We start from the raw sequence: 27,448 nt of genomic DNA, 5'->3' as shown, positions 1-27,448 counted from the left end.
GCTTAGATTAAAAATGCTCTTTGAACTCAGTGAAGCCACAGATTGCCCCATGCTTCTAGTCAGCTACATCTGCCCCCTTCTTGGCAAAGTCAGTAAATGGTTTCATGTTCTCAGAAAAAAATTAATATATTTCTGATAGAAACCTTAGAAAATACTGCAAGGACTTCAGAGATTTAGGTTGATTCTACTCCTTAACAGGTGATTGAATATCAGGTGAATAAACCAAGATTTCATCCAGGTAGACAACCATACTGTATATTGACCACTTATATCTCTGAATTTTGTTATTAACAAAATGTAGAAAAGTAGTGGGTGCATTACTTCGTTGGAAAGGCATCACAAGGCATCATAGTGACCCTGAGGTGTGTTAAAGCCTTCTACTCATCTTTTTCCCTTGTATTTATCAGCTTATATGGACCCTAGAACAAATTTGGTGAACCAACAGGCACCCAACAGCTGATCATAGAGCTCAAGGATGAGTGGCAGAAGATACTGATTCTTTACTCTAATTTTGTTAAGTTTCCAGTAGTCAATGCATGGTTTCAACCACCAACTTTGTTACCAATAAAAAATAAATCTTTGCCAACTGGTGACATGGAGAGAATGTTGAACCCTTTTTGCAGACTGCCTATTATATAATCTTTTATGGCCTGATTTTCTAGACCAGAAAGATTATATATTTTACCATTGGGGAGACTAAAAACTAAGAAGAGAGAGCGCAAATAGGGTTTTACCAGATAAGAATAGTGTTATAAAAGAAATAACACTCACCTGGCAGGGATGTGAAAGTCACAACTCCAATGAACTCAAAAATAAACTCGGGCACACAGAAAAAGTAAGAGTCTGAAACAATGCTTCTTTTGAATTTCGGTAGACTTTTTTTATTGATGCAAAGGACTAGACAAAAACTGACGTTTCGGCCTGCACATATAGGCCTTCCTCAGAAATGGTCTGTGATACAATTTTTACAGAAAAAGAAGAACAAAATTAGAACATGTACACATATACATACAATAAACCAATATCATGCTGTGAGATGATAAATGCTAGCATCAATCAGCCTATTTGTAATGATACTGGAAAAACAGATAAATCGCAAAAAACAATATCATAGAAGGTATACTATGAACGAGGATATACATTGTTTAGAGGAGGTTCACAATAATGAAGACCATCCTAACCTAGGCAGTATAGAGACAAATGGGGCATACCTATATGAGAAGTAGAAGAGCTATGTATTCGAGTTACTGCTCAAAGCGAAACCGTCGCACTAGACGCAAAAGCCTAAAATAGACATATGTAAATAAGTAAAGCCGGCCTAAGATGAAGAGTTGGGGAAAAAAAATTGTAGGACACAGGTGCAGACACCTTAGTGGCAAGGAGAAGTAAAGAATCATGGAAGAAAAATCGGGAGACACACTATAGACAACCCAGAGCGGGGAGCAGAGGAAGAGGGCCGAAAATGTAACGGCACAGAAATGAGGACTAAGGAAAAAAGGAGGCGAGTCCAGAGAACGGTGGCAGAATAGAAAAAGAGATCGGGAGTAAAAAGAGAAAGAGAGGATGAAGAAGAAAAAGGAGGGTGCTGTATTGCACAAATGAAAACAGATGCTCAAGGTACCTTTGTAAACATCAAACGTTGCAATAGGTTATACCTCGGTAGTCTAAAGCTACCAGCGGGGGTCAATGTTTATAATACTACAAAAAGAAATGTATCAATTATACATAATGTCAGGAATCCACCATTATAGGATGTGACTAATATGAAGTTTGTACATACCCACTGGAAGTGTAAGAAATAACAACACTGTCGGTCCGGCACGTGCTGGTGCCCTTGTGTGTGGTCTAAATATGTGAAGGTAGACAGAAACCACTACTAGTAGCCATATATAATAGTGAGATCATATAACTGAAAGGTTAACACATACCGCTAAATGTCACTACTCAGCAAAAAAAATTCACTGATTCTCTCTAGAAATTGGGCCAGTGCCCAAAGATGCTCGGTGCTTAATGTTAGTAATCTGTGGATATACAAACAGATATACGAGAGTAAGTGTATGTCATCTGGACTAATGTCATATAAAGGGAAGACTAGTAACAAATGACCAACCTCGATCCAAATTTACAATGTAAACAGTCAATCCTGAAGCAGGAAATACGATAAGGGGAGCAAAATAGATTCCTACAAGGATAAAGCAAAAAGCAAGATAAGAGACCAGATGATAGCAGGAGTAATAGGAGAGGAGCGATCAGTACCTGGTGCCGGAGAAACTCCAATGTGAATGCCGGTATGTGTCCTGTGGTGCACATGGTAAGCAGAAATGAGGCCTATTTAAGAGGTACAAGATTGGTGAGGGGAATCACCTGTTGGTGAAAGCACGGACCGGACTCTGGCATGCCGGCGGCCCCAGCGCAGAGAGACCATGAGGATCGCTCAGCGCAGGCGCCGATTACGGCCACAGCCGGTCCGTGCACGTGACCGCTGACAGATAGTAACAACAGGAAGTGGCGTGAACCGCAAGCGTGGAACGCTTCAGTCACGCATGCGCAGAGGGGTCAAAAGACCGATCAGCGCATGTGCAAGTGGCGGCCACTGTGTGCAAGTGATAGACGGAGGGAGTGGGCCAGGCGCAGGCGCAGACCGGCCGGAGAGCCGGCCGAGACCGCGCATGCGCGGGCACACTGACGTCCAGAGATGGTGGATGTTGCTGATGAGGAAACAGTGCCGTGATGGACTCGTGGATGAAGTATTTACAGCGCCTGAAAGAGAAAGAGACAAAAATAAGAACCTATATACGAATACAGGGAGGCCCTATATAGGAGGAAAGAAGCACAAGGTTAAGAATAATGAATAAACAGAAAAGACAAATGACGAGGAGATTTATAAGAATTAGAGAAATATGAACATTGGGAAAATTATTATATACTGAAATGTTTAATAAAAAACCTCATATTCACGGTTCAATCCCAATGGCTCTAGTGTCTGTAGCGTATATATCCAATACGCTTCGCGCTCCTTTAACCTCTGTACTCTGTTCCCCCCCCTCCTGGGTGCTAAGACCTGTTCTAGGACCTGGTAGCGTAACTGTGCTACAGTATGACCAGCTTGTATGAAATGAGCAGGGATGGGTAAGAGTGTCTGTTTTCACCTAATTGTTGATTTATGCTTACTTATCCGGTCTCGGATATGTTGGGTGGTCTCCCCAACATACCCGAGACCGCAGGGACATTTGATCAAATAGACAACAAAAGATGAGTCACATGTAAAAAAGTCCTTAATTTGAAAGATCCGTCCTGTCCGGGGATGGGTGAAAGTACTGCCTTTAGTGATGTTGGAACATTGTATACAATGTAAACACGGGAAATTCCCAGAACGAGCCGTCTGTAGTGTCATCTGTCGTTTCTCTCTCTTTAGTGAGCCAATGTCCGCCCGTACCAGTGTATCCCTCAAGTTTTTGGGACGTTTGTTACAGAACAGGGGTCTATTGATAAACTCCGGAATATTCGGATATGCTGTGCCCAAAAGTGGCCAGTGTTTCAGTATGGAACCCCTCACTTGTGCCTGAAAGGGATGGTAGGTAGCCACAAAAGGTACTCTAGGACCTGATTGTGGACTATATGGTCTGGTAGTAGGTTGTGGTGCGGCAGTTCGCTGGGGATAACCCCTAGCGACGAATTTATTGCTCATTTCGGCCATACGTCTTTCTCTTAGAAAGGGATCAGACACTATCCGTTCGACTCGTTTGATCTGGGATGTTGGAAGGGCCCGCTTAATATGACTTGGATGAGAACTGGTGAAATGCAACAAACTGTTCTTGTCCGTGGGCTTGGTGTATAGATCCGTAGAAATGACTCCACTGGGGGACTTCAAAATGAGTACATCAAGAAAATTAATTTCATGTGTGTCAGAATGTAGAGTAAAGCTCAAATTGGGCAAACAACTATTCAGATCTGAATAGAATGTGTTCAAACTGGAAGAATCACCACGCCAAATCATAAAAATATCATCTATGTACCGTCGCCATGCGATGACATGTGACGAAAACATTGGATGGGGGTAAACGAAGGTGTCCTCAAAATGCGCCATAAAAATGTTGGCATAAGGGGGCGCTACATTCGATCCCATCGCAGTCCCTTGTACCTGCATGTAATACTGATCTTGAAACAGGAAGAAATTGTTATGTAATACTATAGTTAGAAGATCAATGACCAACTTTCTTTGTTGAATGGATAGTGTATCCTGTTGTTCTAGAAAAGAATCAACTGCCTCAATGCCTTGTGTATGATTTATGCTTGTATACAGACTTGTCACATCGAGAGTGACCAGAATATCATCGCCGGAAATGTAATTGGTTGTCCTAAGAAATTGTAGGAAATCATTGGTGTCCTTAATGTATGATCTTATGAGTGGTACAAAGGGATTCAAAATTCGTTCCAGTGTGATGGCCAAGGGTGATAAAATGGAATCCGTGGAGGCCACAATGGGCCGTCCCGGTGGTCTATTCAGATTCTTGTGAATTTTGGGTAAAGTGTAGAACACTGGTGTTATGGGGGATTCTTTAACCAAAAATTGGGACAACTTTTCATCCATGGTACCAAGACCTACATGTTCCTTGATCATATTTACAATAAGTTCCCTGATCCTGGGTGTAGGATCACGCGGGATGGGCTGGTATGTGGTATTGTCAGCAAGCTGGCCCTGTATCTCGGATATGTAGTAACTCCTATCCATCACCACTATAGCACCACCTTTATCTGCTGGTTTGATGATTAATTTATGATAATTCCGGAGGCCTTCAATGGCTTGAGACTCCGTTGGTGTGAGATTATGACAAACTCTTAAATGACCATTCCTGATGTCATGTATAATCGCCTTAATGTCGGAGTTGACGAGACCAATAAAAGTCTCGACCGGATGGTGAGTTTTAGGTGGTTGAAATGTACTACGTGTCATTAAATTCAGATCCTTGAGATGGAACATGCCAGGGGTAGCTGTATGTGCCACCTGGTCACCGGTGTCTAGGGACTGGAAGTGTGTCTTAAGTCTGAGGGACCGAAAGAACCTCCGGAGTTCCTGATCAAGGGTAAATTCGTTGAAGGTGGGGGTGGGGCAAAAGGAGAGACCCTTTTGTAATACCTGGGACTCTGTGGGGGACAAATGATAGGAGATATTGTAGAGAATGTTGGTCCTACCTGGGAACGGGTCGTAACCTTGTATGGGGCACCTTGGTTTCCTTTTCCCACGCCTCGTCTTTCTCTTTGCGGGCGTCTTGATCCTAAAAAAGAAGAAGAGGAAGGCCCCCGGGACTGGCTATGATCACTATCGGAACTAGTGGAACCCTGATATGAAGCATGGTACGGTTGTCGACGATCATGTGGTTCCATGAAGCGCCACTTGTACACACGATTTCTAGAATAGTCATCCTGATCCCTAATATATTTGGATCTTTTTCTATCCTGTAATGTTTTCTTGAAGTCCATCATGGAGTCCTGAGTCCGTGTTTTCATCGTGTTCCATTCAGCCGTTGGAAGAGTATTAGATAGTTGTTCCTCAATGCTTCGGATACTCTCACTGACATCCCGGAGTTCCTGTTGTAAAAAATCGATGGTAAGAATAATGATATCCATGGAACACTTGTTTAATATGCTCTCAAACTTGTCACAGTAGGTGGTGTTGTCTGCAAACAGAGTAGGACGAAGAGGGACTCGTAGACCACGGGGTATTCTTTTCGCTTTATGATACTCCGCCAAAGTTATGGAGTGTAGATCAAAGGCAATCTGTTTGCGAAGAATTTTCTCGTAATCCCTCGATCTTGATTCTTCAGCCGGGATTGTCAAAAAAGTGTTAGGAGTGGTAACCTTAGCCAAAATGGAAGAAGTTTCCTCCTCATTGAATGAGAGGGTGGAAAAAGACATCTTGAGTAGAAGAAAATGATATCAAAAGAGGAGCCCAGACTAAAAAAGGCCAATAGTAAAACAATAGAGTCTGGCTCACTCAAGTATGATTGGTGCCTCCGAGAAAAATAAATCGGGTCAGGTTCATATTATTTCGGAGCCACAAAGCTCTGTATTATCTGCCTAACCTATGGGTTGCCAGCAGCTCCTTTACCATTTTGGAGCATGGAGGACCCCAACTAGCGATTAGGATATTCACCAATATCCTAATCCGCCAGTCCCCCCGTGACAATGTGATATTGTTGATTTTTGCTTGGTGCTGAAGAAGGGGACTGGATCCCGAAATGCGTTGACCTATGGAATAAAAGAATATGTTAATTATCAAAAATGTTCTATTATTGGCGGTAGCGCGGCTTTAACCCCGCTTCTTTTTATCCAGCACCAACCATTGGGGAGAATGAAATTTGGTACCCGATCAATGGGACAATCAGAATCCCTGTGGGCCAGGGATTTAGCGCTCAGTGGCAGAGATAAGAAGATGGAGAACCAAATGGATGGTGGTGAGAAGGAGAGGAACCAAAGAGGTGAGCAGTAATATTTGTATAAGGATTTTTTTTGTTTTTTACATGTTATCTATATTATGCTTTGGCATCTGGAGAGACCGCAGACCATAATTAAGGATATTAAATTTTCAGAATAACTTCGCTGCAAATTGGATTTCCCAGGAAAATCCACGCGAATAGACGAATTAGAATTTTGTCTAATTAGGCGTCATAATACATGATAATACACATCTAAAATGTGGGATTCCTAACGCTCCTCACTAGATATTATCTCACCAGAATGTGTAAATGAAGGCTTTCTTCACTGTTGGAAGCTGAATGGATAAAAGTGTATTCTCCGTACTGAAAAGCATTCGGTTCTAGGAATGAAAACAGAGTTTATGTACATCTTCCAGATTATCGTGATTGCAACCGAAGATGTTGTCAACGATATTTTTGAAGTCATGTATCTTGTGCACTGTAATTACTGATCTGCTGCTAAGATATCTAAGCTCACAACACATTCATTTCCTAACGTGGAAAAATACACAGTGCAAATATCAATTCTTGCTGTTTTATGACATTATGTACTTATCTCCTGGCATTCTTTTTAGAGATATAAACAGTAAAATGGATCAAAATAATAAAACGTCAGTACAAGTAATTCAGATTGCTCTGTTTTTATATGGTCGTGGCAGAAAGTGTTGGCACTGAGTTGAGCGAGTAGCTAACCATTCGTACTCGCGATACTCCTAACGAGTACTCTCTACTACTACCGTATTTATTCCGAATAGCGTGTGCCATACAAATCAATGGGGAATACTCGCAATGTAACGAGTAACCCGAATTCCTCATTATTTGCTACTTGCATGAATATTACGGCATTCGGGTTACTCGTTACTTTGCAAGTTTTTCCCCATTGACTTGCATTGTACTCACTATTCGGAATGAATACGCGAGTATTAGACAGTACGAATAGTTAGGTACACGCTCAACTCTAGTTGGCACCCTTAAAATTGTTCCAAAGAATGAAGTTTTTCTCCCAGAAAATGATTGCTATTACACAATGTTTTATTTTATTTCCTTTGTGTGTATTAGAATAACAAAAAAAAACATAAAAAAAGCAAATTGGACAAAATTTCACACAAAACTCGAAATCGTGGCCGGACAAAATTGTTGACACCCTCAATTTAATATTTGGTTGCACACCCTTTGGAATAAGTAACTGCAATCAATTGCTTCCTACAACCATCAACCAGCTTCTTACACCTCTCACCTGGAATTTTAGACTGTTCTTTTACAAACTGCTCCAGTTCTCTCATATTTGATGGGTTCCTTCTCCCAGCAGCAACTTTAAGATCTCTCTACACATGTTTAATGGGATATAGATTCGGACTCATTGCTGCCACTTCAGAATTGTGCAGCACTTTGTTTCCATCCATTTCTGGGAGCTTCTTGAAATATATTTGGGGTCATTGTCCTGCTGGAAGACCCATGACCTAGGAGGACACAAACCCAGCTTTCTGACTCTTTAACATTGTGACCCAAAATCCTTTGATAATCCTCAGATTTCATGATGCCTTGCACAAAGTCAAGGCACCCAGTGCATGAGGCAACAAAACAACCCCAAAACATCTTTAAACCTCTATCATATTTGACTGTAGGTACTGTTTTATTTTCTATGTAGCCTTCATTCAGTTTTTGGTAAACAATAGAATGATGTGCTTTATCAAAAAGCTGTATCTTGCTCTCATCTGTCCACAAGACACTTACCCAGAAGGATTTTGGCTTACTCGTATACATTTTGGCAAACTACAGTCTAGCTTTTTCATGTTTCTGTGCTAACAGTGGGGTCCTCTTGAGTCTCCTGGGATAGCATTTAATTTCATTCAAATGTTGATGGATAGTTTGCGCTGACACTGTCATGATGACTATGGGGTAGCAGGGAACTGGGGCTTCTACGCTGTCCCTCAAGCTAGGAGGGCCCTATGCTATCCTTATCCTCAGGGATATTTCCAATGGTGGAGAGGCCTGAGTCTCCTTCCTGGACCTGCTCCTTACCAGTCTTGATCTGAATGCAAGGTGCCCAGTCACTGCACTATAGACCTGCTGATCACACATTGGGCCACTGATATTGCCCTATTGGTCACAAGAGTATAACGTGTAAGCTGGCTTTTTTGCTGTATGGATCAATCATTAAATCCACTGAATTTCCCCTGATGAACTCCTGAGTAAAAACAGGGGGGAAACGTGTCGGGAATCTGCTCTAGATATCCCAGCAGATAAGTTATCCCTTGCTGGGATCTTTATCTATTTATTCATTTAGACTTTCAGTTGGGTTGTACTGATTATTGAATTTTGCCTCACTCGGCCCCTAGGATAAAACTATTCAGGGTGCTCGGGTAATGGTCACCATTCACCTGAGACGAATTGGCACTTTTAATTATTTTTAATTATTTCTTCCTTGGTGACGAGTGCCTATCTTGGCAATAATAGTGATTGAGCATTAGAACAGGGACAGCCAATGAGGAGCGGGGGTACCCAAAACAGTATGGTGTACATCCGGTGGTAGGTAGGCAAGTAGGGAGGGAACAGATAGTCCCCTGTTAGCCCATTCATGACACTACTATTGAGATAGTTCGGCTACTATGTTTGTCGGCTGATATCAAAATTATCCCACTACTCACTCACTGTCTGAACTGTAGTGGACAATCCCAAAATTAGACAATTTTTATAATTATATTTTTAATATTAAAGTAATAAAATCTGTTTTTAGGAGTTTTTCTTTGGTCTTTAATAAATAATCTCCTTTTTGCATCTTAATAGTCTACTGATAGGACAGGTTGCCTTTATACCCTTATGGTGAGGGAGGGGGTCACCCCAGAAATCAAAGTGTGGTATTGAGGAGGGAGAGGGAACTCTTTAAAGTGTGACTGCATAAGCAATAAAAGGGATTGTCCACTAAGTGCACAACCACTTCTCATTCCCCATGTTTGCTGCTATTAAAATAAAAAAGCTTATACTCACCTCCACTGCTGGTGCTGTTACAGCGGTGCCAGCACTTACTCTCCCAAGGAGGTTACATGAGGTTCTGAAATCACACAAGCCCTGCGCCCAATAAGCACTGGCTTCATTGTCCCTACCTTCCGATGTATAAGTAATCAACAGGAATTGAGAGCTGTGGCTGCTGCTTACTTCCTCTTCATTACTTATACATCCGAAGGCGGGGACAGTGAAGCTGGTGCTGATTGGTTCATGACTCGTGTGATGTCACAACCCCAGGAGAGATAGTGCAGCACAGCTGGAACAGCACCATAAGTGGAGGTGAGTATAAGCTTTTTTCTTTTAATGGGGTAAACAAGGGGAAAGATAATGGGTTGCTCAAGTAGTGGACAACCCCTTTAAGAATAGAAATCAAGATAGTTTACCTTTATAACTGTTATAATACCTTCCATGTGCCTGAAAGGGAACCTGTCACCATGAAACTGCAATTCAATCTTTTTCAGGCACCATGTTTTAGAGCAGGGAAAGATGAGTACATTGATGTTGTTTTGTAGTCCTATCAGTGATTAACAGCTATATCTGTATGGACACTTAAGCGGGCTTTACACACAGCGACATCGCTAACGAGATGTCGTTGGGGTCACGGAATTCGTGACTCACATCCGGCCTCGTTAGCAACGTCGTTGCGTGTGAAACGCAGGAACGACCGTTAACGATCAAAATTACTAACCAAATAGTTGATTGTTGACCAGTCATTCCTATCCCGATTATCGTTGCTGCTGCAGGACACAGGTTGTTCGTGGTTCCTCCGGCAGCACACACCGCTATGTGTGACACCGCAGGAATGAGGAACATCACCGTACCTGCGGCCACCGCCAATGAGGAAGAAAGGAGGTGGGCAGGATATTCGGCCGCTCATCTCCGCCCCTCCGCTTCTATTGGGCGGCCGCTTAGTGACGCTGCTGTGACGCCGAATGAACCGCCCCCTTAGAAAGGAGGCGGTTCGCTGGCCACAGCGACGTCGCTAGGTTGCGACGTCGTATGTGTGACGCGTGTAAATGATGTTGTGCGCCACGGGCAGTGATTTAACCCGTGACGCACAACCGACGCTGTCGCTGTGTGTAAAGCCCGCTTTATACAATGAAATCTACCAATCTGTGATAGGACCACCCACTGGACCAAAAATCCCAGAAGAAGGAGAGGTTTCATGAATTAAAACACAGGCGATACTAATTCTTGTATCACAAAACTATATATCAATCTACTTAGTTCCCCCTTTTCTGCAATATGCTGCCTGCAGACTGGGGTGCGTTTTCAAGGTGACAGGTTCTCTTTAAGTGGTCCCTGGCCCCGGCTTATACGGGTGGGGTGTAGGTAGCCTCCAAGATCTAAGAGTAATCTTTCTCATGGCTAAGAAAATGCATCTAAAAACATTACTCTTTGTCAATGTAACAGAATATTTTTTTTTTACATATACATATATATATATATATATAAAAAAAATCATCTATCTTGATTCTCATTCATATATGCAAGACTATTCCTACGCGGCATGATGAAAAATGATAGAAAAATGTAAAAAATAATCAAACTGGAAAAAATAAAAAAATAAAAAGTGATTTAATGTAAGAAGAAACAATATTGTTTATAGTAAATAAAACATTCAATTCTCGCAATTGTTTTATTCTTTATTTTCAGATTGTTAAAAAAAAGTCAACCTTAATACAGAACAACAATTCCCATCATACAGAGCTGTCTATACACTGAACTCGTGCGTCTGTATTTCATTGCTTAATTTTTTTTTTTTACAAAGGGAGGATCGGATGTGACTGTGCATGATTTCTTTTTTTCTTCTCTTCCCTTTTTCATGACCATAATACAAAATAGAATATTTTCATTAGCAGCGAGACCGGTAACTGCACAAAACACCATATGATACGTTAACATCAAAAAATTGCACTTTACAGACATTTAGCTGAAATATTATTTACAGCTCTGACAAGTTGATATCGGCCGTCGTATATTTCTGCACGCTGTACAGCTGTAAACGTTTATATTTGGGTTTACTGATTGCAGTTGAGAAAGATAATTTTTTTGATTTTTAATACTGTGTAAAAAAGTTGTAGATGCAATAAATGAAAAAAAAAAAAAAATTTGAAAATTCAGCAAAAACAAATGCCTAATTTTTCGGACTATAAGACACAATAATGTAGACAACAAAAAGGAAGAAAGGTACCGTATTTTCTGAGTTATAAGATGTACTTGTTTTCCCCCAAAACTGGGTTTAAAATGGGGGTGAGTCTTATAATCCAGATATGGCTTACCGGAGTGGCAGTGGTGGAGCGGGGTCACAGGAGGCAGGGTTGGCGATTCTGAAAGCTCGGAAGAGGAGGTTTCACTGCAGTGGAGGGTCACAGGACGGAAGGTCGGTGATGCGGCCAGTGCCATTGATCTGAAAAAGGGCTGCTGCCTCCATTGAATCACCCACGGTTGACGCGATGGACTTCAGGAAAATGGCCGTGGAGGCGGCACGTGCGCAGATTGATGGGATGGACTTCAAAAAAATGGATGCGGAGTCCTATCTACGCACATGACGCCTCCGTGGCAATATTCTTGAAGTCAACCTCGTCAACTGGCGACTATTCAATGAAGCTTGCAGTTCACCGGCAGATCTATGGCGCCTACCGCCGCAACACCTCCAAGACCTCAGTATCGCCGGCCCTCCTGAGCCGCGACACCCCCTTCTCCGAGCTCGCAGCATCGCCGACCCTGCCTCTTTTGACCCTCCTGAACCGCTCCACCACCGCCGCTCCCTTGGTGAGATATTATAGAGACACTAGGATTATAAGACGAACCCCCATTTTAACACTAAAAATTACTTTTTCCTATTTTCCTCCTCTAATTTTGGGGTGAGTCTTATAATCCAGTGCGTCTTATAAATTGAAAAATCTGGTATATAATGCTTGTATAATACTTCTGTGATGGTGTAAGAAAATGAAATGGAAGGTTAATATCACTACCATATTCTCACTTTACACTGTTTAGTATTTATTTACTTTTTGGCTATCATTAGCACTGGTCAAGGAATGATTTCTGCATATACTTTAGCCCAGGAGTTTGCAAACCAGCGAAAGATCGAGTTCTAGGTCAATACTAGTCTCTGTGTGTCTGATGTATGGTAGACTGGATGCCGTATTTCGGAGGTGCTGATCCTGCCAGATATAGACCAATATCTGGCAGGATCAGAACCTACGAAATACGGCATCCAGTCTACCATACATCAGACACACAGAGACTAGTATTGACCTAGAACTCGATCTTTGGTCATTGCTAAATCGCTCCTCACCCCCAGAACCATATCTTCTTCTACTCCACTCCCATATTCCCTCCGGGGGTCACTCATCTCCCTCCTCTCACTCACCATAGCCACCAAAGTCCAATCACACTTCCATTTATACTAATCTGCATATAAATTTCCAGCCCATGAGGGCAAGAGACTGACAGTAGATTGGGCTGTTCCAGTCCCCTGTTACTCCCGTGCACCAGTCATGGAAAAGCAGCAGGAGTTTCTGTACAGTGAAAAAACTAACTACAGATTACGGTGGAGCTGCCGAGAGCAGGGAGCTGTGAAGAAAGCCTTGGATAGCCACCAGTGGTGCACCGAATAGGGGCACCGACAACACCTTCTACCAGATAGGAAGAAAGCAGCTAATGGCCTAGGGGTAAGATATAAATAAGGGGAAAGGCACAAACATGGAGGCACTGATGATGTTCCTGATTGCTCCAAGCTTTTGTTGACATGGCTGCAGTGGGAAAATTTGTTTGGGATATTAATTATATTTGAATTTGCAAAAAAAATTGCATTTGGATTTTTTTGTCACCAGGTTTTTGCTATGTAATTTGAAGGCAGCATTAGGCAGGGTTGGTGTCACTGATTTCAGCAAAGTGTAGCTAATTAGGTTGCGTGATGTTGTTTTACTACAATGAGTATTTTATCAGTAGGAGATTATCACTGCCAGAAGGGGCATAACAATTTTGGTAGCAGAGGGTGCTGACCCACCCAGCCAGCGGCTATTTCAGCTCAATGTGCATATAAAAATGCATATTCAGCTAAAAATGCATTGATATCATGCGTCGCCCATAGCAGGCATGCACATGTTGACTGCCAGCCTCTGCGACAGCTACAGAAGTGGACACAGTGCGTCATGGGAGCAGGGGAAGGTGAGCAAAATGTTTTTAGTTTTTAGAGAACAACTGCAGAACTGGGGACATACATATCAGGAAGGGGCTCAGAATGGGAGGCATATATACCAGGATGGGGACATAGGCAGTATATCAGCAAGGGACGCAGGATGGTGGACATCAGTACAGAATAGGGGGCATAGTATATCAGTAAGGGACGCAGGATGGTGGACATCAGTACAGGATGAGGGACATATGTATCAGGGAGGGGCTCAGAATGGATATATATACTAGGATGGAGGACATAGACAGTATATTAATAAGGGACACAGGATGGTGGACATCAGTACAGGATGGAGGACATAGTATATCAGTAAGGGATGCAGGATGGTGGACATCAGTACAGGATGGGGGACATATATATCAGGGAGGGACTCAGAATGGGGGATATATATACCAGAATGGGGGACATATACAGTATACGAGGAAGGGGCGCAGGATGGGAGACATCAACACAGGATAGGGGACATATATATCTGGATACGGCCCAGGATGGGAGACATCAGTACAGGATGGGGGACATTACTACATAATGGAGGGGGGCAACAAGTATGTCTTTGTAGGATTTATAATGTTGTAAGGGTCCATACATCTGACCAACACACAGGGGAGAGGGGCCCCAGGTTCAAATTTTCCACTAGGACCCATCAAACTCTAGTTATGCCAATGACTGCCGGATTAGCTGCCCGCGTGCACCCTGGTCCAATAATGCCAGCACCATTGATTAGCAGCTTAGTATCAATATACAGTGTACACAGAAAGCTGCCAATCAGGGATGTGGGCGTGGTTAGCTCCCTCAGCTCTGCTACATGCTACATCTAAAAACTTTGTATAAAAACTGCTGGACCCAGTAAACTAAGTGCCACATCGCTGGAATCAGGGTCTCTTTTTCTACATTATGCTGCTCTCAGATGAGGTAGCAAAAACCTTGTGATCGATTACCTTTAAGAAGTTCTAGGTGTTGCTTAACATTGTCTTATAGTCCAAAAAATATGATAAGTAAACAAAATAATTGATTTTCTGCACATCCCGGGTGCCGACAATAAAGCTCTCTAGTGCTATCATGACATCAGGCTGCTTTTTGTGATGTGATTTACACATATAAGATAAAATGCATAGTTGATTAAATATTACACATATAAAACAATTGCGATGTAGCTTATACAGTGGAAAAAAAAATATATATGCATAAATCACAAGAATATATTTAATGAAAAAAAGAAAGAAAATACTGCAATGAATTCAATTTCAAGTTTAAAGACACAAAATATATTGTGATATTCATAGAAGTGTTTGTCTCCATTAAAAATGAGTAGAAATAATTCTTTTTTTTCGTCTTGAGTAAATTTTCACTCATTTAAGGAAACCAAAATAGGATCCCGAGCTTAAGGCGTCTCCTGCACAGTTCTGAAAAGAACCGCATGCAATAAAAAAGATTTCCCAACCACAGTATGTACAACAGATAACATAAAAATCTCCTAATTACACACACCTCCATCATTATATACAAATGTACAGACAGTGGAAATAAACTGTACAAGAAGAGCAGGCTTTTATTCTCATCTCTCTCTATTGTGCACTGTACTTTGTAAAGCTGTCGGGATAATTCCGGGATGATTTCCATGATTTGGCTCACACAGAGGAAATATCAAAATGTAGAAAAAAAATTAAAGGCGATGTCCAGACTTGGGATAAAAGTGTGAAGTTTTTCAATGTAACTAAAGACTTACAAATCCTGACAGTGTGTAGTGTGCACGCTATCACTGTTCCCCGGTATTCCCAGTAAATATGGGCACCCAGGTAACTTCATGTATGGGATTTGGGTTGTTTTAATAAAAAAGTTAATTTAAGGAGGTCAGAAGAGACTAGTTTGCTCATGAAGCTACTGAGTTTCCCCAAAAATAAGACAGGGTCTTATATTAATTTGTGCACTGAAAAATGGGCTGGGGCATATTTTCAGGGGATGTCTTATTTTTTTCCATGAACAACAATCCACATTTATTCTTGAACAGAAAAATCAACATTTATTCAAATATAGTCATATTGCATTCTGGAACATCAACCCTGTGTCTGTCTGTCTGTCTATCTAGCTATCTATCCATCTCTCTATCTATCTATCTATCTATCCATTATCTATCTATCCATCTCTCTATCCCTCTATCTATCTATCTATCTATCCATCTCTCTATCCCTCTATCTATCTATCTATCTATCTATCTATCTATCTCTCTATCTATCTATACATCTATCTATCTAATCTACCTGTATGTCTATCGATCTAATCTATCTATCCATCCATCCATCCATCCATCCATCCATCTATCTATCTATTCACACGCACTACACATACATACCAGTCTGTCTCCTCTTCAGCCTGCAATTAAGAGATCTTTTGGTGACAATCTAGTGTGAAGGTCCATAAAGAGGACCAACCTCCAGTCAATATCACCAGGATTTTCATATATAAACTAAAGCCAGTGCTATACTGGCGCTATCATGCTGATTCTATACATACCTTTAGTTGTGAGATCGGATGTATACTTTCTGAAATACAGGCAAGTAAAGGTTGTGAAATGCACTGTTATTTAATGAGAGGTGCAACAGAATATCTAATAGGTGGGTCGGGTTTTGCTAGTTATTCCAACCCCTGACCTCCCTCCCCCTATCCTTCCTCCCTCCCCCTGTCCTTCCTCCCTCCTTCTCCCCCTGTAATAACAGAGACAGGGGGAGGAAGGACAGGCAGCAGACAGGGGTGGGAATAACTAGCAAAACCCAACCCACCTATCAGATATTCTGCAGCACCTATCAATGAAGTAACAGTGCATTTAACAAACTTTACTTGCCCATATTTCAGAAAGTATACATCTGATCTCACAACTAAAGGTATGTATAGAATCAGCAAGATAATGCCAGTATAGCACTGGCTTTAGTTTATATAGGAAAATCCTGGTGGTTGGTACTCTTTAAGCAGTCTTACCATATCAGGATATAAATACTGGGGCCCCTGGGAGTTTAAAGGCCCTGTGAGATTGCCCAGTTTACTCTCCCTTTCCCATATTGACAGACCTGCATACCAGGCTGTCTCCTGTTCAGTTCTTTTACGCTCCTGCAATTAAGAAACCTTTGGTCACATGACTGTGAAGCCATCAAAGGTCTTTTAACAATCTTAACTTGAAAATGAAAGAGCCCTGAGAAACGGCAAAGTTTGAGTCCCCCTAATGCAGGCCCTGACTGTAACTACAGCATATATTTGGAGTACAGCTTATATTACAAGCATATTCCAAAAATCCTGTAAGACTACGCTAGGGCTTATTTTTGGGGTAGGTCTTATTTTTGAGGAAACACGATAGTATACCAATCTCATACATGCAGTCACCTGGCTGCCTCTTCTCATCGGGAACATCGGGCAATCGTGATGTAGTGGACACAATATAGAGTGACTACAGACCTTTGTCCCAAACCGGGACAACCCCTTTAAGCTATTATAGCAAAAGTCTTGTGACTTCTTTTAACTCAGGAAAAGAAAAAAACAGTTTTGCTGAATGAGAATGGAATAACTAAAACTAAATCATTTTGACATATTTTATTTCCTATATCCAACACTCTGCTAAAAAGAGTTAAAGGGTTTGTGTTAAGTTTTGAACTGATCAAAATTATCCAATGGATACCGGATTACTTACCAATTGCAGGAGTCCAACCACTGGGACCACCAATAATCCCGAGAGTATGGGGTTGGTGATAGCACATAGTTGTACTCGGCTATTTCCAGCAGTCCCATAGAGAATTAATGGAGTAGAGGTGTACATGCTCAACCTCCGCTCCATTCAAATGGGTCAGACCCCACGCAATCGGGAACAGTAAACACAATATAGAAACAATGGCGAGCAGTAACCAGCATCTGGTGCTCATTTTGGTTATTTTGGCTTCTGTTTAAAGGGGCTACAAAGAGGTTTCAATTGTTTTGGCTACAAGAAATACTGTCAGGAGCCTTTAAATGTATGTGTTTAATGAAACAAAAATGTGAAAAAGGCCTCGGGTCAAGGCTTCCTTTACACTGGGCTAAGAAAATACCTTCAATAGTTTAATTTAGGAACATATGTGTTTCAGAAGAAACCTTATGGTCATATAAATGTCTTCTTTACCAGTGATATACCGTAAATGCATCTGAAAATTGCATACATTAAAGGTAGTCTATCCCCCCCAAATACCAATTAAACTGCATAATTATTTATATAGGGGTCATACGCCCTATAAAAATACATATAAGGCATATATAGTTTAACTTAATAGATGTAGAAAAATCTACTTATAGTACCCTACTTTTGTGCAACCTTGATGTGGCCCATGCCTTGGTGCACCGTCTATATGAAGTGAAAGCTGCACACCAAATTTAGAGAAATATGGACAAGCATAACTGCTTTATAATACATACATAAGGAATGAAAAACACAACTAGCCATATGAAAAATTTGAAAAATTGAAAATGTGACATTGCATAACTGCTGAGGATTATTTGAAAAAAGAGATATTTAGCTAATGTATTGATCAATTCATTACTGCCCCATAACCACTTCACGGTAATCTCATATTTATGGGGTCCCTAATCAAATGTTGCCTCTATATGCGGTTAAAACCTGCTTGTGTGCATGGGTGCAACATTGCACCCGCCTATTTGTATAATAAAGACAGTCCCTTATCTTGATTGACAGTGCTCCATTGGTAAAAACGAAGTGTCTAAAATCAGTTCACACATATGCGCTTGCACACCGACACTAGATGAGGGGAGTGGTGCACTCCAAGTGCCAGGGATGGTGCACTATGATGTCTGGCTCCTGCTTGACTGCAGCCACCGCTCAATGCACCTGGAAGTGTAGAAGGAGAAGGCTTTGTAATATGCACATGTGGTCTGCTCACTCCAACCTCCACTCCTCTTCACCAAAGCTGCGCGAGTGGAAACCAAAGAGAAGCAGGAACCAAGCATCAGAACGTGCTCCCAGCCACATTGTGCATGCACCTGCGCAAGTAAAGACGTGCAAACTGATTTTAGACATCCCTTGTTCTTTCCAACAACGCACTGTCTATAAATATAAGGAATTGGCTTTATTATGGAAATAGGAGGTACAATTACACCAAGATATAAGCCAGGCCATGGCAGCACGGTGGCTAAGTGGTTAGCACTGTTGCTTTGCAGCGCTGGGGTCCCACGTTCAGATCCACCACGGTCTACATCTGCAAGGAGTTTGTTTGTTCTCCCCGCGTTTGTGTGGGTTTCTTACGGATACTCTAGTTTCTGCCCATATTCCAAAGCCATACTGATAGGGAACTTAGATTGTGAGCCCCAATGAGGGAAGTGGTGACTGTTTCTATAACTGAGGTGCAGAATATGATGGTGCTATATAAGCAATGCATAAAAAATAGGGAGCACCAAAGCAACCTAATTTGCATAATAAATAAAAGTAGATTGTTCAGCAAAATTTAAGTTAAAATGTACGTGCCTGGTATGATTTTTATAGGGGCTCAGTTACTTATATAAAGGTTTATGCAGTTGAATTTGCATTTTAGAAGTAACAGACAGCATTTAAGTATTTTCATATAGTAGAGTACCATTCATAAGCTGATATGTGCCAATTATGTAACATATGAGGATTTAAAGGGAATCTGTCAGCAGGTTTTTGCTACCTCATGTGAGAGCAGCATAATGTAGAAAAAGAGACACTGAATCCAATGATGTATCACTTAGATTACTGGGTGCAGGCGTTCTGACACAATCTGAATGTTTAGATTTAGCCATGTAGCAGAGCTGAGAGAGCTGCCCCCGCCCACACCAGGCTCTCAATAGAGATTATAAATTGACTGTGTGGTGCCATTCACAGCAGGGGTTGTGCCGGACTGCCCAGCACGTGCCAGCAAGTCCTAGCAATGATAATACCCAAATGATAAAGCCTTTAGTTTAAGTAAACAACAGCACACAGCCTGATAAGAAAGGCATAGTTGATTTTTGCTTTTTAACCCCTACAGCATAATGTCTAAAGATTACACAGCAAAAACCTGCTGACAGATTCCCTTTCAATCACTTTTTTTTATTTTAGATAATCCTATCTTTTATGTCTTCTCACTATTTTAAATTTTCTTTGCATTCATTACTTCTTTATAGTATGCTTATATATGAGGGTATAAAGTGATTTTATTGTACAATGTACAGGAATCATAGTAAACATTCGTAAGTCATATAACCAGCAAACAAAAAAGATAAAAGTAGGAAGAAGGGTAAAACACTGTAAATAATGCAACACATATCAATGCTGTATTGGTGTCATCATCATCATGCAATGAGTACGCCTGGTGAAGGTATTGGCATGGCGTGGAGACACGTCCAGTATATAGCTACTTTATCATTCTTTAACTTCTACAGCATTTGCTGTTTATTTCTTAATTACACTTTAACAAGGCATTTATTGATTGTACATTCTGTTGGATCATCCTCGCATTCTTGCCCAAATCTCCTTTTTTTTTTTAAATGCAATAAAGCAATTATGGAAATTGGTAGCAAAATGTCACTTGGTCTTTCAACAATATGTTTACACAAGCCGATAACGCTGCACTATATTTTTGCAGTTTCTTGTGTTGGCATGTAATCAGATGTGTGCGAAGGGGGCTGGCTGACAACTGCTCATTTTGGTAGCCATGCCAGACGCCTTCTCTCTTATTGCTAATGCATAAACAGAGAAGGGAAATGGCACAGGTATTAAAGGGAACCAACCACCAGGATTTTCCTATATAAACTAAAGCTAATGCTATACTGGTGCTATCATGCTGATTCTATACATACCTTTAGTTGTGAGATCGGATGTATACTTTCTGAAATACAGGCAAGTGGAGTTTGTGAAATACAAAGCTATAGCTACAGAATATCTAATACGTGCGTCGGGTTTTGCTAGTTATTCCCATTTCTGTTTGCCTGCCTGTCCTTCCTCCCCCTATCTATGTTATTACAGGGGGAGGAAGGAAAGAGAAAGGTAGGCAGATAGGGGAGGGAATAACTAACAAAACCCAACCCACCTATAAAATATTCTGTAGCTGCTATCAATCAAATAACAGTGCATTTCACAAACTTTACTTACCTGCATATCAGAAACTATACATCCGATCTCACAACTAAAGGTATGTATAGAATCAGCATGAGAGCACCAGTATAGCACTGGCTTTAGTTTATATAGGAAAATCCTGGTGGTTGGTCCACTTAAAAGGGAACCTGTTATCAGTTGTTGATCCTATGAACAAATGCCACCATCTTTAACTTTTTCTTTGCAGTATTCAACAAATGTGTCTATCAGCGCATGACTCAACCTTTAAACTCCCCAAAATACTATTTGATATGCTCCTGCGCTATATGTAAATTAGGGTGGTCCAATCCAATCAATGTCCTTGCTGCGGCGTATGTAAACCTCTCTGCTGCTAATCACGTCCTCCTGCTTTGATTAACGTGGATGATGTCTGCGCAGTAGACTCGCAGGTAAGCGCCCTCTGCTCTACCCTACTTCAAGCAGAGTATAGATCGTCACAAGTGCCGAGCGACATCATTACTACGTTATTCTGATTTTGGTGCTTGCGCAGTGATGTTCTATGCTTTACCTGCAGAAAGGAAGAGCAGAGTGCAACTGTGTGAGCCTGCAAAGCTACTGCGCAGATGCGAGATCTCAGTTCACTACAGGATGCATCACCACGTCAATCAAAGCAGGAAAACGTGATTAGCAGCAGAGATGAGGAACAGATGCCATGGCGAAGACGCCCATCGGACCGGACCACCCCAATTTACATATAGAATGGGAGCATATCAAATGGATTTTTGGGGGTATACAGGAGGAGTCAGGTGTTGTTAGAGATGTTTGTGAAATGCAGAAAGGAAACAGATTAAGGCCCCTTCACCTATTTGTGATAAAAACCCATTTTTCACAGTCCGTGGTGTGGGTGCGTATGTGTGTGCCTGTTCCGCGTGTGTGTTCAGTGTGCTCAGTGTGTGCTGTCAATGATAGCACACGGACAGTAGGAACTTCTATACTAACCTGTCCCCGATGTTGCTATCTCTGGCGCTGCTTCTGCTTCTGGGTCCGCGGTGCAGTGAATATTCATGAGCATAGTCAGAGAGCCCAGAAGCAAGTGACAGCAGCGCCGGAGACAGCAGGGCTAGAGACAGTTGAGCATAGAAATCATTATATTTCAAAGACACGTGTTTCCTCCGGTGCGTGTCACACTGGTGTCACATGGATCACATCAGTGTGTGGTCCGTTTATCATCCGTGCTGCTGGAGAGAAACGGACATGTCGCTGTGTGGACATACAGACACGTGTGTGCTCTACATGGACACCCGTCCATAAGAAAACACGGATGTGTGCACAGACCCAATGATTTTAATGGGTCTGTGTATGTCTGTGTCTCTGGTGCGTATGAAAACGGATGTCACATGTACCGTAATCACAGACATAAGAAGGTGGCCTAAGGTGGTGGCATTTGTGTATAGGGTCAAAAACTGGTGACAGGTCCCCTTCCAAATGAGCAGTCAGCCAGCCCTTTTCACACAGAACCATAACGATGCACCCAAAACAGGAATTGCTATCCTGTGTCAAGCTCAGGACCAGAAGTGGCGCTCACAAGAACAAGGGTGAAGGGAGACTTCAGTTGAGCTTTGGTAACAGAAGATCATTAGAAAAGCTATATAACATTGCACTAAGAACACATCTTAAAATGTTCCCTTTACAGAAGACAATCCCTTTAAATCATTTCACCATTATTTTCACCCCTTATAACTCTTTGGGGAAAAATGCTTGGCATCCATATACATAGTAAAACCTAACTCATGCAGCAGATAGATTTTGCCGACTGCCCGTGAAGATGTGGCACAAAATTTTACAGCACTTTTTATGTCCAGTATGGAAGGATCCTACAGATATGTTATAGAAATACTTTGGAAAAAAATAGAAAATTACTGGTATAGTATTCTGGCCATGAAGTCTGATGATTTCCCTAGAGCAATTTATGATAAGGATTGGTACTGTCGAGTTTCTTGATGCATATGTTAGTGTTATTGTGTATTACAGTATGTGATATTACAAGGTCTATATTTTTTTTAATACTGCAGAATTAGGAATGCTGATAAAGTACAATAACACACAAATATACTGTATCTCCGCGCATTTTGATCCTTGAGCTAAGCACGTAGAACATTCTCGGTACAGCCAACTATGTTTGGTAAAGAAATATCGTCAGAATGTCACGTACGTGGAGACACAAATGGCTACATACAGGTTTGAATACTTGATAATATTGCACTTGTTGAAATGATACACAGATTTTGATGTAGTGTTGAATCCGGGTTGTCTTTTCAAGTCTCCAGAGAAAGAATTATCCTCAAAAGTTTTTTTTTACATTGGATCGGTAACCAATATCTCAAAGTCTCTAATGGCCAGCAAAAGTGAAAAAGTTGTAGAAACAAGTTTTTTTTATTTTATTTTATAACCGGCCTTTAATTGTCCTAGGTAACAAAAGAACAATACATTTAAAAAAATCAACATCGCAGATGCTTTTTGCTTGACATGTCATTCCATATCCTATGCATTTCCTCAGGGCCAATCTGATGCACCGTAATGACCCTGCGGTAGCGACACAAGCTGTAAGCCATTTTCCAATGATTGAAACCACTGTTTTGAAATGGGTGTATTCCCAGTTTTCGCAAGCATAAGCCAACATACACGTCCTCCAAGTGTAAAAGTCTTGTATGGAGGGACGTTTTATAAATAAGCTCTGCCACGTCGGCAGAGAATATATATCCAGTTCCCGAACAAAAAGGTGGGTAGTTGCTTTCCGGGTACAAGTCTCTTGGCATGTACCATTTGCTGCGGACATCCCTTATAGGTCCTCCGTTAATGACGTAACCGGTGAAGTATCTTCTTCTAGGTTTGGTGGTTGGTTTCAGTAGTTTGTATATCAGATTGTCCATATTTACAAAAATGTCACTGTCTGTTTTCATGACATATTTGGCCTTTGAGCAGAAGGTGGCCACCCATCTCATGCCCATCATTGTTTTGAGAGTCAGGTTATGGTAAGAATCTATAAAGTCTTCTACGACGATGTCATGAAATATCTGACTTTCTTGCTCCACCATCTGATTCAAAACAGGGTCAGCATTTTTGCCGAGAAGGAAAAGTGTAACGATTTTAATCCCTTTAAAGTTGCTTTCGTTGCCCCAAGTTTCTCGAATCGCTTGCCTTGCATCAAACTCCTTATGGGTTGTGCTTATCAGGATGACCAGAAATGGACTTCCGTTATTTTCACACTTTTCAGGTTCATTAATAACAAATTCAAAAGAATGAGGATTTATGGGTCGAGTTCTAATGTTGCCGAAGGAAATGTTTTTTTGAGATATGACTATTTTGTTCAGCCTGTAACCCGTGTAATTGGATGTTGGACGTGTGACACTTAAGTACCAAAGAGCGCTGGCCCAACACACAACTGTCAAAATGTATAAACATGACACCTTTGAGGCCATTGCTTCTGGAGTCTTCTAGAAGATGCTTTCTGTAAACTGTCTCCTTGGTATCTTGATCATTTTCTTGTCCAGTGGGCGCAACATATCAGTTCAGAGATATCATTAATTTTTGGAGGAAAAAGTCTAAAATCCAATATTAAGTAGTTGTTCTGTTCAGTAACTTCATTGTTCATACTGCAATACAAAAAAAAGACAAAAATGTTTAGAGATTGGATATAAGAGAAGATCTATATTCATTTCTGAAGTCAAATTTAAATAGGTTTCATTACAGACACAAGCTGACAGATCCTTCTCCCAGTACAGACATGATCTGACAGATCCTTCTCCCAGTACAGACATGATCTGACAGATCCTCCTCCCAGTACAGACATGATCTGACAGATCCTTATGTCGCCATTAGAGATGAGCTGACAGATCCTTCTGTCATTATAGACCTGATCATTTTCTCATCAAAGACACACACAGATCATTCTCTCAAGACAGATCCTTCTGTCATTACAGACACTAGCTGACAGATCCTTTCATTACAGATATGAGTTGACTGACTCTTTTTCCATTACAGACACAACCTGACAGATCCTTCTCTCATTACAGACCAGAGCTGACAGATCCTTCTGTCTTTACAGGAACAACCTGACAGATCTTTCTATCATTACAGACATGACCTGATAGATCCTTTTGTCATTACAGACCAGAGCTGACAGATCCTTCTCTCATTACAGACCAGAGCTGACAGATCCTTCTCTCATTACAGACAAGAGCTGACAGATCCTTCTCTCATTACAGACAAAAGCTGACAGATCCTTCTGTCTTTACAGGAACAACCTGACAGATATCTCTATCATTACAGACATGACCTGACAGATCCTTATGTCATTACAACACAACCTGACAGATCCTACTGTCATTACAGATATGAGCTGACAGATCCTTCTCTCATTACAGATACAAGCTGACAGATCCTTCTGTCATTACAGATATGAGCTGACAGATCCTTCTCTCATTACAGATACAAGCTGACAGAACCTTCTGTCATTACAGATATGAGCTGACAGATCCTTCTCTCATTACAAACATAGCCTGACAGATCCTTCTGTCATTCCAGGTACAAGCTGACAGATCCTTCTTTCATTACAGATATGAGCTGTCAAATTCTTCTCTCATTATAAACACAAGCTGACACATTCTCCTATCATTACAGATATGAGCTGACAGATCCTTCCCTCATTACAAACATGACCTGACAGATCTTTGTGTAATTACAGACACAACCTGACAGATCCTTCTGTTATTACAGATATGACCTGACAGATCCTTCCCTCATTACAAACATGACCTGACAGATCTTTGTGTAATTACAGACACAACCTGACAGATCCTTCTGTTATTACAGATATGACCTGACAGATCCTTCCCTCATTACAAACATGACCTGACAGATCTTTGTGTCATTACAGACACAACCTGACAGATCCATCTTTCATTACAGACAAGACCTGACACATCCTTCTGTCAATACAGATATAAGCTGACAGATTCTTCTCTCATTACAGATAAGAACTGACAGATCCTTCTGTAATTACTGACACAACCTGACAGATCCTTCTGTCATTATAGACAAGAGCTGACAGATCCTTCTCTCATTACAGACAAGAGCTGACAGATCCTTCTCTCATTACAGACAAGCGCTGACAGATCCTTCTCTCATTACAGTTAAGAGCTGACAGATCCTTCTCTCATTACAGACAAGAGCTGACAGATCCTTCTCTCATTACAGACAAGAGCTGACAGATCCTTCTATCATTACAGACAAGAGCTGACAGATCCTTCTGTCATTACAGATATAAGCTGAAAGATCCTTCTCTCATTACAGATGAGAGCTGACAGATCCTTTTCTCATTACAGACAAGAGCTGACAGATCCTTCTCTCATTACAGACAAGAGCTGACAGATCCTTCTCTCATTACAGACAAGAGCTGACAGATCCTTCTGTCTTTACAGGCACAAGCTGACAGATCCTTCTTTCATTACAGTCAAGAGCTGACAGATCCTTCTCTCATTACAGACAAGAGCTGACAGATCCTTCTCTCATTACAGACCAGAGCTGACAGATCCGTCTCTCATTACAGACCAGAGCTGACAGATCCGTCTCTCATTACAGACCAGAGCTGACATATCCTTCTCTCATTACAGACCAGAGCTGACAGATCCTTCTCTCATTACAGACAAGAGCTGACAGATCCGTTTCTCATTACAGACCAGAGCTGACAGATCCGTCTCTCATTACAGACCAGAGCTGACAGATCCGTCTCTCATTACAGACCAGAGCTGACAGATCCTTCTCTCATTACAGACCAGAGCTGACAGATCCTTCTCTCATTACAGACCAGAGCTGACAGATCCTTCTCTCATTACAGACCAGAGCTGACATATCCTTCTCTCATTACAGACAAGAGCTGACAGATCCTTCTCTCATTACAGACCAGAGCTGACAGATCCTTCTCTCATTACAGACAAGAGCTGACAGATCCATCTCTCATTACAGACCAGAGGTGACAGATCCTTCTCTCATTACAGACCAGAGCTGACAGATCCTTCTCTCATTACAGACCATAGCTGACAGATCCGTCTCTCATTACAGACCAGAGCTGACATATCCTTCTCTCATTAAAGACCAGAGCTGACAGATCCTTCTCTCATTACAGACCAGAGCTGACATATCCTTCTCTCATTACAGACCAGAGCTGACAGATCCTTCTCTCATTACAGACCAGAGCTGAGAGATCCTTCTCTCATTACAGACAAGAGCTGACAGATCCGTCTCTCATTACAGACTAGAGCTGACAGATCCTTCTCTCATTACAGACCAGAGCTGACAGATCCTTCTCTCATTACAGACAAGAGCTGACAGATCCTTCTCTCATTACAGACCAGAGCTGACAGATCCTTCTCTCATTACAGACAAGAGCTGACAGATCCTTCTCTCATTACAGACCAGAGATGACAGATCCTTCTCTCATTACAGGCAAGAGCTGACAGATCTGTCTCTCATTACAGACCAGAGCTGACAGATCCTTCTTTCATTAGAGACCAGAGCTGACAGATCCTTCTCGCATTACAGACCAGAGTTGAAAGATCCTTCTCTCATTACAGACAAGAGCTTTCAGATCCTTTTTTCTTTACAGGAACAACCTGACAGATCTTTCTATCATTACAGACATGA

The 27,448-nt window shown here is 41.4% G+C and overlaps 1 protein-coding gene across 1 annotated transcript in view; it reads right to left on the bottom strand.

The window, feature by feature from the left end:
• Nucleotides 1–20,897: 20,897 nt before the first annotated feature.
• B3GALT1 (beta-1,3-galactosyltransferase 1) overlaps nt 20,898–27,448 on the bottom strand; it is a 430,205-nt gene continuing 423,654 nt past the window's right edge. The window contains exon 4 of the mRNA XM_075318851.1: nt 20,898–24,399. Coding sequence (XP_075174966.1) covers nt 23,245–24,225 — 981 coding nt within the window. The 5' untranslated portion in view covers nt 24,226–24,399 and the 3' untranslated portion in view covers nt 20,898–23,244. The remainder of the gene's footprint in view (nt 24,400–27,448) is intronic.

This window comes from Anomaloglossus baeobatrachus, chromosome 7 (assembly GCF_048569485.1).
Source record: "Anomaloglossus baeobatrachus isolate aAnoBae1 chromosome 7, aAnoBae1.hap1, whole genome shotgun sequence".
Classification (NCBI taxonomy): Eukaryota; Metazoa; Chordata; class Amphibia; order Anura; family Aromobatidae; genus Anomaloglossus; species Anomaloglossus baeobatrachus.
This window is presented reverse-complemented; position numbering and strand designations above follow the sequence as displayed.